Source organism: Sebastes fasciatus, chromosome 21, assembly GCF_043250625.1.
Source record: "Sebastes fasciatus isolate fSebFas1 chromosome 21, fSebFas1.pri, whole genome shotgun sequence".
Lineage (NCBI taxonomy): Eukaryota > Metazoa > Chordata > Actinopteri > Perciformes > Sebastidae > Sebastes > Sebastes fasciatus.
The window spans coordinates 21,421,053-21,437,541 of record NC_133815.1 but is presented as its reverse complement, the minus strand read 5'-3'; the positions used below and the strand labels follow the sequence as shown (position 1 = coordinate 21,437,541).

General features: G+C 38.9%; 1 protein-coding gene across 1 annotated transcript; it reads left to right on the top strand.

Moving 5' to 3' along the window:
• The first annotated feature begins 1,243 nt into the window (after window positions 1–1,243).
• Window positions 1,244–14,747, top strand: sh3glb1a (SH3-domain GRB2-like endophilin B1a). Its single transcript, XM_074621373.1, has 9 exons — window positions 1,244–1,433; window positions 1,715–1,856; window positions 3,675–3,803; window positions 4,710–4,843; window positions 5,811–5,903; window positions 10,265–10,354; window positions 10,647–10,747; window positions 11,352–11,586; window positions 13,462–14,747. Exons 1-9 carry the CDS (start codon window positions 1,371–1,373, stop codon window positions 13,567–13,569), a joined length of 1,095 nt encoding a protein of 364 aa, XP_074477474.1. The 5' UTR covers window positions 1,244–1,370; the 3' UTR covers window positions 13,570–14,747.
• The last annotated feature ends 1,742 nt before the right edge of the window (window positions 14,748–16,489 follow it).

Genomic DNA, 16,489 nt, shown 5'->3' with positions numbered 1-16,489 from the left:
AATGCCAGCAGAAGAAGAAAGCAGAACGCTGAGCCACCACAAGCACGCGCACACATTTGCGCAAGGGGTCTTCACCGTGTCCTTTGAATTTCCTTTAAGTTTCTAACTTGTAAATATGAATTAGATCATTTTGGTTGGACTTGATAGCCGAACTCAGTGGTTTTCCCCCCCAGGGGTCCTTGAGGGGGTAATAATAATTATATAATAATATCATGATATCATATTATTATTATTATATTATAATAATAATAAATAATAATTAATTTTCACTATTATTCCATCCATAAGTAACACAATGACAGAATGTATGAATACTTTAATAAAAGGTTTCATACGCCTTCTGTAATAAAACATCTAAAAGCAAAAATCCTATCAGATGGGGGGCTAATTTGATCAGTTTAGTGGTACTTGAAAAAGTTTGGGAACCAATGGTCTACCTAAATACAGGCTACTCTTTTGTTTGAAATATTTTTATTAGGAAGCATGTGCATGTGAGTGATACAGACTTCTGTGGGGTGTGTATCATGCCTCATTTCTGATATATATCAACAAAAACAGACAATAGGAACTAAGGGCAAACAAAAATGGAGACAAGCAAATACAAAGAACATAAATAGTTAAAAGAAAAAATAAATAAATAAATAAATAAATAAATAAAATAAAATAGATAAACTACTAAATAAATAAATAAATTACTAAATAAATAAATAGGCTACTCTTGTAAAAAAAAATAATAATAGCACCTGTATAAAATTTGGAATTGGTTTTGGTATTGGTATTATCCTATTTCCAAACGTTTATAAAATGTGTAACACATAATATTTAGTCCACAAAAGTCACATCTCGATTATGATGCTTTTGTGGAACATTGCGATTTTCCCCACTTTAGGCTACTTTCACCACTTGGTCCGCTTTACTTGTAATATGATTCCTATATTTCCGCATGACGTGAACGCAACACAAGATTAAAGTCTAATGTGTCAAACCATTGTCAAAGATTAGTCTGGGTCGTGATTTAACTTTCTCTACTCCTCCACCTCCACTCCACTGAAAACACCACACCGTTTGCGGGGCAGTAAATGAACAGCATTATTACTAAATAAAACTTGTAATGTATATAGTTTCAGTTCATTGACATTATCTTTATTGTTTCCTATATTTTGTCGTGTGTCAAGAGAGATATCCTCCCAGCTGTCAGACTCGGGTGGTGGTGGAGCAGTGAACTCTCTTGTGTGTGTATACTATCTTTGTGTGGCTCAACAGCTGGGTGGAGTTGCTTTAAAGACATTTATTATCTGTATTGATGTCAGTCTGACTGAGAGACCAGCTAGCTGTTCTATTAAGTGTTTAGTCGCCCTTCCTGCGGTGCCATGGACTTTAATGTGAAGCGGTTAGCTGCAGACGCCGGTACTTTCCTGAGCCGGGCGGTACAAGTGAGTTGGACCGTCTGTAGTTGGTGGAAGTTGTTGCTAACCAACGTTAGCTCAGTCAGCTAGCGTTAGCTCGCATGCTAACAGCTAACAGCTAACTGTGGCTGTTATTCTGCTATTTATCATCTGAGAGACATTTTTACAGCCTTAAAAGTTGGCTGCAGTTACAAGAGTGCTTTTAAACAGTCTCTACTCTAGCTAACACTTTGCAGTTGTTCAACATGACCATCAAAGCAGGCCTCACACACATATTATTATTACCGGATGTTTTCTTCTGTTTCCAGTTTACAGAAGAGAAACTTGGCCAGGCTGAGAAGACAGAGTTGGATGCTCATCTGGAGAACCTTCTGGTCAGAGCTGAGACCACCAAGCAATGGACAGAGAGGATCATGAAGCAGACTGAGGTCTTACTACAGCCCAACCCAAGTAAAGACCACTGATGTTGACTGTGTCTGTCTGTGATGATGAACTTGACTGGACTGACAGACTAAATGCTGACATACTGGGACATCTTTTCAGAGCATTATAGGGCAGGTAGACACTCATTCAATTCAATTCAATTCAATACAATTCAATTCAATTCAATTTGCTTTATTGGCATGACTGTCAGGTGAACAATATTGCCAAAGCGTCAATTCAATAATAAATAAAAATAAAAAAAGAACAAAATAAAGACATATATATACATATATACAATTCATTAAACAAATGACAATACATATATATTTAAAAAGAACATGCTTGTAAATGAAAGAAAAACAATAAGTAATGTTTGTTGTATCAATAAAACAAACAAACAGATAAAAAACAATTAATACAAAATATTTTGCAATATCAAAGGATAAATGTAAAAAAACAACAAAAGGCAAACAAAAAAAAAACATGAAGTAGAGGAGTAAATAAAAGGCAGAGTGTGAGTTACACCTATTATGTGTTGTTGTTGTTGTGGTTGTCTCTTAGGCTGTGACATGCACTGACATATCCTGCAGCTTCTATGGCGATGACACTATTTTCTCCAAGTAGATGTTGTATTTTGTTTTGGTCAGAGAGGGAATCAAAATCTTGGGAGTTTACATTTAAATTTTGTAAAGATATTTTTCCTAATTTCTTCATATGTGCTACATTGTAGCAGGAAATGTTGCTCTGTCTCCACCTGTCTCTGTGGACAGAGCTGACACAGCCTGTCTTCTCTAGGCAGCCAGGTCTAGGTAGCCACTCTATGTTCCTCTCTTTATGGGTCAACTTAAAGTGGAACTACACCCATTTTCAAAATTGATAAATGTTATACCTATGGTCTACGACAGTCCAAAAATATTAGTAAACACAAACAACTCTCTCCCAAATCCAAAAAACTATAGTGGTAAAACTCCAATTTGTGATGTCATTGGGTATAAAGTGTGTACAATGAATTGGGGGAGATGCTATTGATGAAACTGAGAGCACCCAGAGCAACAAGTTTGAGACTTACTTCTCTGGTTTCTGGCTTTGAGAGAGAGTAGCTCATGTTCACAAAATATTGACTGATCTTTTCTAGGCCATGGAAATAACATATTGGTATTCTTAATTTGGGTGGTGTTTCCATTTTAATGCCACTCTAAATGCTCTGGTAGATTCATCATAATGGTGATCCACACACAGCTGCTTTACCTTTTGGAAATCAACTATTTGTGTAATATTATCAGAATAATATCAGTGTTGACTGTTGACAAATGATAGTAGCAGCCCTGAAGAGTAGCTCAATGATTCAGAAAAATGCCTGAATTTAGGAGATGTACACTTTTGCCAGTAAGAAGGGTCACATAGAAAAATGCCATCGCTGAGAGGGTGTTTGACATACATCAGTAGGTAGGGTGTCTGTGAAGTCTGTAAGCTCAGCTGTGCATCCTCCTCCTCCATTCACACCATGATGCCATACTGCTGTAGCACAACAAACACAAACAGACCAGCTGCGGATGGCAGTCTTGTGTAACAGTATTGGATATTGTAAACTGGATTTGTTCTACTTTTTCTCCATACAACATAACACTGACAGTCACAGTCGGCATATGTGTTAGTGTCAGTGTTCAGCCACGTGATGTGATAACATTTTCTCATCGTGGTTGTCATTACGAAAGCTTCTATTTTAGTTTACAAATGTAAGGCAGTGCTGTTTGGAGTCGCTGTCCTAAAGTCATCTGGCTACGTTTGGCTCCCTCACTGTAGTCTTGTGACTTTGTAATTAAGTTTTCTTGTTGCACTCTGCAGATGTCCGGTTAGAAGAGTTTGTGTACGAGAAACTGGAGAAAAAAGCCCCTACGCGAATGAACAACCATGATCTGCTGGGCCAGTCCATGATCGATTCAGGAAATGAATTTGGTCCCGGCACTGCCTATGGTGAGTGATAACACTAAGTTGCCTGACATACTGGTAATTAAATGAACATTTAACTCCTGCTGTATTCTGGTAAACTTTGCCTGTCATACCACATTTTTTTTAATCTGATTTCTGCACTTGTTGATAATTGTATTCCTCCCCTACAAAATTGCTTAATTCATGGAGCATAAAATGGTTGAAAGCTTCTAGCTATTAAGGTTTAGTTGTTGGGCAAGCTTGCATAAAATGGTAATCCAGTATTCTTTCTAGTAGGGCTGGGCAATTTGATGATATATATCATCAAAACGATATAAAAATGTCCATCATATGTTTGTTTCTATATCTTTTCTATCGTGATATAAGCTAGGTCTATAGTTATTTATTTATTCTTTATAATTTCACTTAAAACTTTATTCATTTTGCACTCAAGTTCTTAAAATGAGAAAATACTCAGTACTTTTCATTTATTATGTATTTAATTCATACAAAAACAGACTTTAACATGTGGTTATTTCATATTTATTTACTGAATTACCAGAAAGCATGCAATATCATGATACTGTATATATATTGTGATCGTGTTATGAAATGACCTGCATTGTGATAGAAGATTTTGGCCATATCGCCCAGCCCTACCGTCTAGTCTTTTGAAAGTTTGTGAAGAACGTTTGAACACCACTCTTCTGTTATGATTTTAAACACCGGCATCATCCCCTGCTTGCAGTCTTTCGTAGTCGTCGTCATTCCTCAGTCGCGGCCTTGGTTTCTTGCTGCCTTTGAACAGCAGCACTTTGTACGTGTCCACAGGCTTCTGTGTCATCTCAAGACGGAAGTATGTAATTAGGCCTTAGCTGAGACTGTGGTGCCACATTGTACAGTGTCCTTGTATTGGGAGTGAAGCTCTGTTTGTGCTGTTGGCCGTTACAGGAAATGCTCTGATAAAATGCGGTGAGACGGAGAAGCAGATCGGCGGGGCGGAACGGGAGTTAATCCATAGCGCTGCCATCAACTTCCTGACACCTTTCAGGAACTTTCTGGAGGGCGACTTCAAAACCATCCTCGTGAGTTGGACTGCTAGCTACAGATCTTAAATCACTTTCACTGAACTTTGAACTTTGAACTTTGATATGGACCTGACTCTCAGCACTAGTGGCTGTAGAGTGTAGATGAGTATTATAGTCTTGATGACCGTCCCTTTCTATTTTACAGCCTTGTTAATCAGATATCATATTGAACTCTGTCCATTATTTTCAATTCAGTTCGGAAGTTAGTCTAAAATATATTTAATTCTACATTGTCAAAAGTTTGTAATTGTTTTTTGAAGTGAAAAAATTACAAAAAAATAAAAATTGGTTCAGATCTGGCGTCTATTTGGAGAAAATATAGAACTTCCCCAAACAGCACTATGGTAGGATTTCCTTCAACAGGTGATCCACAATACTTGTACTTGTTAGTGGGGCTCAGCAATATGATTCATAGTACTGTAGGGTCAATACAATCATCACCATTTAAAGCTGCAGTTTTACTTAATGCAAACATAACACTTCCTGTCGCTCAGAGTTAAAAGGTTTTCTCTGGCTTTTTTTGAACAGCAATACAAATAGCCTTTAGTGAGTGAAGATGGCCAACCTAAAGATATATTAAAGACATTCAGATGTTTTTTTTGTTACCAGATGAGTTTTAAATATTACAGGGTGAAATGGTAAAAGGAGAAACGGCAACAGTGAAGTGATTAGATGAGGAAACGTGCCTCAGATTTTTAGGAGTATCTTCTTCTGTATTTGACCCTGTGCACCTGTTTGAAACCGATGAAACGTGCACCATTAGACCTTTTAATAAATGCCTCCAAACATCCTGCACATTACACGTGCGGTTCTACTAAGAATCCTAACATTATCGTTCATTCTCCATCTACCATAAAGTGAGTGACGACAGCAAATGCACATCTTATCTGCAAGAAAATTGTGACGGTACATGGTGCACACACTTAAGAATTTTCTGAGGGTTTTATTGTGTTTTTGTGTCCAGAAAGAAAGGAAGCTACTGCAGGTCAAACGTTTGGATTTGGATGCAGCCAAAACCAGGCTAAAGAAAGCCAGGATGTCTGATGCCAGAGCTGTGGTAAGTACACGCACTCTCACAGACACATCATCATCAGCAACGCAACCCTATATTTTATCGCATCTGGATGTTTTTCCGTCATTTTAATGCAGATTAATGAACAGTGTTAGTGAATTCTGCTTTCTCTAAAATCATTAGCCAATTTCCTTTGAGAGGAAGAAAAGCTTTCTGGGCGTCTCCTACTGCCCCTTCTGTCTGAAGTCACACAAGTCATGACTACCACACTAAGTTACACAACATGGAGTTGATCATTTCATCTCTTGTGACTTGCATACAGTCACATGAGCAGCTATGGGAACTTCAGACTTCCCTTTTTCTGGACAGTTGGTTTTCTTGCTGTGTATCCCCTTTTTCTTCTGACATCTGGGTTGAATTTCTCTTTTTCTTTGCTGCTCCTCGCTTCCCTTTATGTTTTGGTACTAGTGTCCTTAAATGGAAAAATTTACTTTTTTTTAAACATTTAACAGAGTATTCATAAGATGCAGGCGCAAACTGACTTAACTAGGAGCTTACTAAAGAATCAGTAATTAATCATTGTGAAACATAAGGTGTACTTGGAACCTAACAAAGGAAAAGGACACATTGTGCTTCATGAATGCAACAAACAGCATCCCTTTTCAAACAACAGAGTCCACAAATTCTTTTTATGTTAGGCTCCAACCTTTTAGTGAACCAATTTATGTTAAGTGTAACTTAACTTTGTAAAGTTAGTAAAATTATAAATAACTAAAACTGAAGAGATCCAGTTGAAATGTGTAGGCTGAGAAGGCAGACTGTTTTGAGTAGCAGCCTAATTAATGAATGTTCACAACCTTTAGCTACAACCCCTAAATTACATTAGATGGAACTAAATTCACCCTTAAAGAAATGTTTGTGCCAAAATGCTCGACAAGTCAACATAGTAAAATTGATATCATACATAGCAGCAGAATATGTCAAATTTGATTAAATATGTATTTACACATTGAAATAACAGTAGCTTCTGACTTTGTCACACCATATTTTCCAAATGCTAAACATACTGCAGGTTCTTATGCAGAACTGAAAGTTGTTCTGCTCAATTTATTGATGTGATATGAAAGAAACTTTAACTGGGAGATACTGCCCTCACTGTGGTGGAGTTAGTACTATAAAAAGGGGATTGTACAGTGGTGTTACAGAGTGATGTTTCGTTGGCTGAGTACAGACACCTCGGCTTGCAGAAAGCACCGTCATCAGGTTAGTCGCTGAACTAACGTTAGTTAATGACAGCGAACCTGCGAAAGCGACAATCGGCGCCAGCTAAAAATGAGAAGCAGCTTCTTGAATGTTTTGTACACTCAGCTTTGCTAATAAGAGCAAATTCTTGTACTCTAAAGCCCTGTGAACATCTTTGGATTTGAGCTTTGTAAAGGAAACGGTTCATTTAAAGGAACAGTGTGTAACATTTCGGGGGATCTATTAGCAGAAATGGAATATAATATTCATAACTATGTTTTCATTAGTGTATAATTACCTGAAACTAAGAATCGTTGTGTTTTTGTCAGCTTAGAATGAGCCGTTCATATCTACATAGGGAGCGTGTCCTCTCTTCATGGACTCCACCATGTTGCACCGCCATGTTTCTACAGTAGCCCAGAACGGACAAACCAAACACTGGCTCTAGATAGGGCCATTCACGTTTTTGCGTCAGCCACCGTAGTTCTCCACATGCTTAGCACATAGGAGGTTTCAGTTGGTTGCAATCTGCAACCTTGCAGCTAGATGTCGCTAAATCCTACACACTGCACCTTTAATCCATGTGCCTTGTGGTGTATCAATCACTACCAAATTGACCCAATAGAACATGATGATTCAGATCAGTATAAGGCCATCATCAAGTTGGGGCTTGCGGCCTTTAAACATTTTATGTATTCACTGATTGAGGCCTTTTGTTGTGTTGGAATATCTTGATGCCCAGTTTTGTAGTGAAAAATCAGAGTTGTTTTCATTTACATGTCTAGTTGCAAAACAAATCTTACATTTCATTCTAACCGGCACTTAAAGGTTCTTATTAACAGTCTGACTTTGTTCAAAGTTGCAGATTGTCTGTCACGACTCTCCCAGGCATGACTCTCTTACAGTTAACAGTGACTGAAGATGATATCTGTAATGACATCAGTATTTATTAACTGAGACAAGACTCGGCTCATTCATGTGCACCACGATTGGAGCGCGATGGATGTGCTAGTAAGAAGATAGATGAGACAAATACTCTACTAAGCTGCTGATATTCTATAACTACTAGAGGCAATATCACTATACAGCACAAAGTAATGTCAGACTCATGGATGGACATTAAGAGACTGGGCGATATCCCAGCAAAGCTCTTTGGCTGCAGTCTTCAGAGCATCTCGAGTAAATGAGCTGCTTTTGAGCACAATTTTCCACAAATGCTTAAAGTGCAATCCAGTTGAGACGCACTGAGCCTAATTTCCATCTATTACTTTATTCCTCTTGGAGCCAAGTCATCCCTGTGGCTTCTTAGCATGCTCATTTAATGAAGCTTCTCCAAATAGCAGGGTTGTCTAGTGGTCTATAGTGTGTTTAATCCATACAAATAAACATGTGTCCTGTCAACAATATCTGAGTGAATTTGTTAACTCATGAAAGAGAATACAGGAGGTGTAAATAGTAGTTTCTGCTGGTTAACACCACCACCCTTTAATCTTCGTTTGAAGGATGGTGCTCTTTCACACGGAGACGCGCAGATCACAGCGAGCCTGAGGTGGTTCAGTTGTGTGAAAGTTGAGGGGTGAGAAATATTTATGTGTGGTTTTTGTAAAAGCATGCCATCGCTTCGCCCTCGCACCAACACGCAGAGCGTGACGATGTGGTGCGTTGGCTGTGGCCATGCAGCAGCTGTAGCTCTAACTACTGTGTCACTGTTTTTGAAAACGCAAAGCAGCAGATGTGAGCAGAGGAAGTGACAGAGGTGAGTGGAATGTTGGAGCCATCTTTGAATTGAACACACACACACACACACACACCAAACCCCCTGATAGCGTTGTCAACAGCTGCCGTCTACAGCTTTCTCTATCTCCTCCATGATGCATACTGTCGTACCTCCATGGGAATCTTTTGTAGACGAGACCTACAGGAACCAAAATCTGTACATGTTCTCTCTGTGGCTCTAATGTAAGCTGTGGAGAGTTCAGAACAGTGAGGCCATTGTCCCTGTCAGTCTCAGCTCCGGACCATATGTTTATTGGACTTTTTTAGCAAGTCTCAACAAGCCATTGTTCCGCAGGTCTCATATTGAATCCTTTGGCTCAATATGAGGAAAGGGAAACGTTTCCCTCGGCACAGAAACATCGTGTTTAGTCGTTCAGTTGTTGTCTTTCCTTGATGTGCCTCTGACTTCCCTGTTCTTGACCCACTGAAGCCATATCATGTCATATGCACATACAGTCTCTGGCATCGTTTTCTTTTGTGGTTGATTGAACTGTTCATTTTTATTTATTTTTAATACATTTTACGGACTAACTGGTGGTATATGTTGATATTCAACTTTAATTAATTTGATTCTTTTAATGCCAAAGGGTTTAAACAATTGTATTTTATGTTGTTGTTTTTTCAAATGCAGATAATATAGCATATCAGAGGTGGCAATACATACCGGCCTCCTTTTCAAAACGAGGATATCGGCAAACCAATTTGTTAGTCTGAGACATGTTCATTCACTCTTATCTTTTAAAGAGGACCTATCATGCTTTTGTGCTTTTCCCCTTTCCTTTACTGTGTTTTATTTTTTGTGCACGTAAAAGGTCTGCAAAGTTACAAAGTCCAGGCCAAAAGGAGTTACTCTCCCCCACAGAAACACTTCTCCTGAACTGCCTGAAACGCCTCGCTTGAAGTCCCGCCTTTTCTTCCCTAACGTAGTGATGTCACCAAGTAACACATTTGCATAATACCTGCCTAGCGGCCAATTTGGCACGCCCTCAAACAAAGTTAGTAAGAGCGGAGCTGGAGCAGAGTCCAAAGTGTTTAGTTTCGGTTGACCAATCAGAACAGAGTGGGCCAGCTGACCAATCAGAGCAGACGGGGCTCAAACTGAGCGTTTCAGACAGAGGGTGAAAATAGGTGCTGCAGCACAGCTGGTATGAGAAAAATAAAGCGTTTTTTGAACATTAAAGCATGTAAACATGTTTGCACCTGAAAATATGCATAATAAGTCCTCTTTAAGCCATACTGTATGTCCTTTGGTCTGTAAAGTGCTCTGATTATAGCCATATATCAACTTGATTTTGCTAGCATGGAACATCATCATTATTCCAACCTAGACACGTGTGCATATAGTGATGCTGTTCTGTAAATATCTAGTTTTGGTTCTTCACTCTCAGGCAGAGCAGGAGTTGAGGATGACCCAGAGCGAGTTTGACCGGCAGGCAGAGATCACCCGACTGCTGCTAGAAGGCGTCAGCAGCACCCACGTATGTAGCCCAGCACAGCACACACCTTTTGTTGAAAGGCCTTTCTTCTCTCAGGCTTCTGCTTTAATCATCATTCAATCATTAAACAAATAACATTAAGGGATATTATTGTAGTGCTACCATTTAAGATAATAAAATGCTTGTTATAGAAAAATGTGTATAGCTGCAAATCTAACCTTAAAACATCTAACAGCTAAGAAATCTATGAATTCTCCTTTTGTAAAACTTGAGTTTAGCATGTGGAAAGTTCGATAGAAGCTATTGGCTTACATCTCTCCCTGTGCATTACCAGGCACACCACCTACGCTGCTTGAATGACTTTGTGGAGGCCCAGACTACATACTACGCACAGTGTTACCAGTACATGGTGGATCTCCAAAAGCAGCTGGGCAGGTGAAATACCACACTCACCTTTCATTTCCTTTTGACCTGAAAAGCTCCGTACCGCACAAATAGTTCACTTCGAACTCTGGTATCATACTGACAGTGTTTCCAGGCAGTTTACACAACAGGTAACGTCACATAGAAGACTAAGATACAAGGGCAGCGCTCATATATTTGCAGAACCTACATTGCTCTTTTCAAACGTAATAGTTTTATATAATCTTACTGCAGGGATCAGTACGTCATTACAGCCCCCCAGTTTCTTTCTGAATGGGTAAATAATTAGGAACCCTTCCTGTAACCAAAAGTATTGATGTTAAATGTTCTTTTCACCCATTTTTTGGGATAAAATCAAAACAGTGCATGTTCATGTAGGGTTGCATAAGCTTTTCATCTTTCTGCTGAAAGAGGAAAATGACTAATACTTGCTTAATCAGATACGAGGTCACAGAGAAGCCGGCTTTATCTAATTCTTACAGGGAGAGAGAGCATAACAATTGGACTGGTGAATAATATACTGTATCAGTGAAGAACACTTAATCACCCAGCTCTGCTTCAGGGTGGCACAGCAGTCTGCAGCCAGTGTTTATTATCTCCCCCTTCCTCCCACCAGTTTCCCCTCGTCATTCTCCAACAACAACCAATCGTCGGCGTCGGGCGCGGCCAGCATCTCGGTGCCCACCATCCCGGTGTCGGCCTCCCTGCCCAGTGTGTCCGCGGGCCACGGCAGCTCGACAGCATCGGGCGGATTCAATGAGTTGCGTAGCTCCAGCGGCAGCCGCAAAGCCCGAGTGCTTTACGACTACGATGCCGCCAGCAGCAGCGAGCTCTCCCTGCTGGCTGATGAGGTGAGTCTGACACGATCATTGCTCCATTCTATCTTGTTACTGTGGAGAAAAACTATCAACAGGTGGGAAAAGCATACAAAATTTAAGGATGATTTCAGTATTTCTTTCATCCTTTCTTTCTTTTTTGCACATTTTTCCATATTGCACATCTCTTATTTGTTGTTTCCATTTATTGTAGTTTTTTACATTTATTTTAATATAAGAATAAACATTTTAACTATCAAACTATCAAATTAGGAGTCTAAACTCAAACTGCAGTGGAGCAGCTCTTGCACAGTAGCGGAACATCAGCCACTCCCCTTCCTGGAAAAGCAATGAGCTGTCCATTACAAGCCTGTGGTTGACTAACAATGAACCAGCATTACCTCATTCGTTCTAATACTCACATTCAGGAATATTTTCCAGTCTGCCATTGCATTTGGTGAGCTAACTGTGTGGCCTGAACCGCCTTTAATAATAACAGGATTTCTAACCAAGCATTTCATACATTTGGTGTCTTTTAACAAGCGGAAAACACTGTCTGTAAAGTTGATGTATGTGGAGGACGGAACCTGCCAAAATCAAAAATGAATAAAGAAATAAATGACTCAATAAATAAGCCATTAAATGTACCAAAAATAAATGTAGGGATTAATTAATTTATAAAATGTGACATGAATTGATATTCTGTTTTAATAAATAAACTCATCATATATGTTTTGTTTGAAATGTGGAGGCTTTACCGGGGCGGGAGAGGCAGTCATTAACGGGTGAGAAGAGAGCCAGGGCCCACAGAGCATGTTGGAGGCTCCACATCCAGGGGTGCGTAGATAGCGGCCACTCAGCCGTGGGCACGGACCCCGCAGTCCTCACGCCTTCCCTTTGGTTCTCCAACATGCTCTGCGGGCCCTTGCTTGAATCTCAGCTGCCTGGCTCTATCTCACCGCCCCTAAGCAGCCTCCAGCAAGCCCCACTGTGCTCTTCTCTGCTCCGCCAGAGAACCAGAGGGAGGTCAGCGGCTGGTAGTCTTGTACAGCTTCTCAACTCCCAATGTTGGAACAAATTTTTGATTCTCCATCAATTTTCAAAGAACTGCCAGTATCTATCTTCTCAGAAGTGAATTTAATGATGAAATAATGTGAAAATTGTAAAAAAAAAACAACAACAAAAAACTCACCGATGTTCGGACCGGGTAGCCTACCTTCGGAATATGGGATCAAAAGCGCGCCAAAGACTGGATTTGATGAGCACAGCAGACAGTGTTAGTTAGCTAGCTAACTAGCATATGGTTGATCTATGCACTCTGACCCCATGACACACGTTTGAATGACAGCCCCCTCATTTGCATAGTGATGCAGAAATGCATAAAGAAATGTAAAAACAGATGTATAAAGAAAAGAATACAGAAATAAATAATTTATGGGAAATAAATAACGGGGGAAATACTAAGGGAAAGTCATGCATAAATAAATAAATACATACAATTTAATAATGAATGAATAAATTCAAAATAATACAAAATAAATGCAGGAATAAATATACATTTAAAAGTTAATAAAAAATGAATGAATTATAGTGAAAATAGGAAGGAGTAGATAGGGTAATAAATACAAAGGCAAATAAAAACAGAAATAATAAATGTATGTCACATTTTCTCAATTATTAATTAATGCCTACATTTATTATCAATATTATTTTTGGTTCATTTAATGGCTTATTTATTTATTTATAGAGTTATTTATTTATTATTTTTTTGATTTTGGCAGGTTCCATCCTCCATACATGTAAGCTTTTGCTATATCAGTAATTTGCCTTGGCAAATGAATGTTACATTGATAACGGAGGATACAGTGTACCAGTTAAATAGAAACTGAGACCGTGTCCCTGTCTTTGCAGGTGATCGTAGTCAGCAGCGTCCCAGGCATGGATTCAGACTGGCTGATGGGCGAGCGTGGCACCCAGAAGGGCAAAGTGCCGATCACTTACCTGGAGTTACTTAACTGAGACACCCTTCCTCCCCCCCTTTTACACTCCTGTAACCAGCTGTGATCTCATATTTATATTGTGTTGCAGGGACAGGCCTCGCCTTCTCTTCCATTCAGTCATTTCAGAATGAGTTATATTTCTATGAAACGGAGTCTCAGTTTTAGCAGACTCGAGCTGGAATGAATACATTTTGAGTGAAGGGAAAGGAAACGGACCCCCCAATCCCTGATTGTGTTTGTATAATGTAACTGCAGTACATTTCTAAAAAGCCTGCTTCCATGCCTTTTGTGTTTGATGCCATGCAATCTGCAATATGTGCCAGAACATCTCCCAAACTGTAACTTAAAAAAAAAAAAAAAAAAATGTTTGTTTACATTCTATATATCTCAGATGGTGACCTAAATGCTTTTAATGTGAGGGTTTTATTTCTCTTCCCTTACTGCAAGTTTTTTCAAGTAGAGATACACATTTTTTAAATACAAAAATGCACTTCAGTTTGAAGTGGAGTGTGATGCCAATTATTAAGCCTTATTTTATAATTGATAATCTTATGGTGCAGTAGCTGTTATGATTATCCAAAGTATGAATTGTTTTTTTTTAACATTAAGTATTGTGTGTCAGCTTTATTCACATGGCGCCATACTGGACAGCGAGTTTAACCCGTTGTTCCAGTACATTTAATTGATGAGCAAGGCGGAATAAGAGCAGTTGTAACCTGCTGATAACCAGGCGGTTGCCAGACATCATAAAGTGCCTATCACAGTGAATCGGCCTTTCTAAAACCATTTGCCTTTTCTGTAGCTACACCAGCAGTATTGAGACCGTCAGTTCAGTCTCCTCTCGTAGTATTGAGCCCCTAAAACTTCTATTTAAGTTATTGACAATTGGAAACCAGCATTTCCGCGTTTCTGTTGGAAGTTCATCAAACAGAAGACAGCTGTTATCTCTGATTAAATTATTAATGTGTATTCATAAATACACAATTTGTGACACGTTTATCATCTTTAAAACGCCTTAAAGTAAAACATTTTATTTTACATTACTAACATCAGTTTCCCCTAAACAATCCTGTTGCATTCTGGGAGATACAAATATATTATTACATGGCTGCTTTTTGTTTTGTGTGTAACTGATAATATAGCATACATTTGTAAAAATAAGTATACAACATGATGCATTAAAATAAGAAAATATCACTGGTCTGGTTTGAGATTTCATTGTATTTATACAAATGGGTATTTTAAGTAGTTAAGGAGCAAAAAGTGGCATTCAAAGCTGACCTCATTGTTGAATTTTCTTTATTCCTGGTGGACCCACTAGAGGGCAGAACAATCAACATGATCTGTCGGTGTACTGTGACATGTAACCGGTTGCACTGTAGTGGTACATACAACTGAAGACATGTTTGGACCGTGTAATTTGTCAGAATCATGTGAGATTGAGACACATGAGCTAGAGAAATTTAACCAGTTTGAGAAAAAATAATGTCTAATGCATGAACACCTTTTAAAAGCTGCCATACTAGTGGTAGTGCTAAATGACACTACATTAAAGAGAAGTGTAAAATTCACAAAGGACCAAACATTAACATACAAATAGTGTAGAATCAAAAGCCAGTAGGAAACTGTTTTCCAGGAAGGAAAAATTCCCCTTTTGCACTCCTACAGATCAATTTCCAAAACCATTTTCTCCTCACTAGTTCTCAGTTAAGCACTTTCATGTCAAACCTTCATAAATGTACTGTAGATCTACAATAATGTTGAGTTTAAAAGGGTTGCTACACTAGTGGTGTGACACAATTCTGTGAAAGAGGTCAAATGATTTGAAAAACACAAGCACTTGATCCAAGGGCTACTTATTTATACACTGAATGAAAGCGTATTCTGTGGATTTGTCCTACTTGTTAACGAACAATTTTTCTTTTTATCACCTAAGAATGACTTTATTTTAAAGAAAATCCTGAAATATATTCTTAATGTTGATACGTTCAAAGATAATTCGGCGAGCAAAGAGTAGATCCCCTCTACCCTGGTGTTATTTTTGGCTCTCTCCTGACCCGTTCCCCAGTGACTCCCACAACTCCCAGTGGAGCTTCATGCTGTAGTGCTAGCAGCTGTGGACCAGAAACATACAAATCCCCAGAAAATAACCAAACGCTGACCCAGTTTGACAGAATATATTCATTTGCAGAAGATTTAAAGGGTAGGGATATCCAAGGCATCCTGTACTGGACTTCTCTCTGACCACAGCTTCATAAAATGAGCCTGTAAAACCTACAGTGAAATATATATTTGTTTTGCACATTCTGTCATTAGTCACTTCCAGCAGTCTTGAGGCAGCCACACAGTTAACACCTGATATTAAGCGTTTCCTGGCTGAACAATAAGTCCGGTGTAAAGCGCCTCGTCCTCGCTCCTCATAAGAGCAGGAAGGGTTAAGAGGAAGTGGAGTTTTGCAAACTGCCTGTTGACTAAGAAGCTGCCTGTACATCAGCTTACATGGGACAATGTTTTCTTTTTCCAGCACGTGCCCATCAGCGTCAGAGACAATCACGACTAACCTTTCACCTTAGTAGCCTGTGTTACCATTTAGCAAAGAGCTTTTTATGAGTTTGATATTTAAAGCTAAAGCCTAAAAGCCCAGGTTTTTAATACAAATGGACACCGCATTAAAATATAGAGTAAAGACTGAGGAATCAAATATAAAACCTCAGCTGTGAGCATAACTTTGTACAGTATTCTGCGTTCCGAAACCTGACTGACTATGTTTTTCTTATCTTTCACAACTTTATCTCTAAAAATATCCCTACTCACTCAGATAAAGTAAGCCTTAACCGGTTTTCAGATCAGATGAGTGATCCTGTGAAGAAACACTTCCTCTTTCATTGGTCCTTATTTTCTGTCACACGTTGCACAGAAAATACTTGTTGACATCTGCC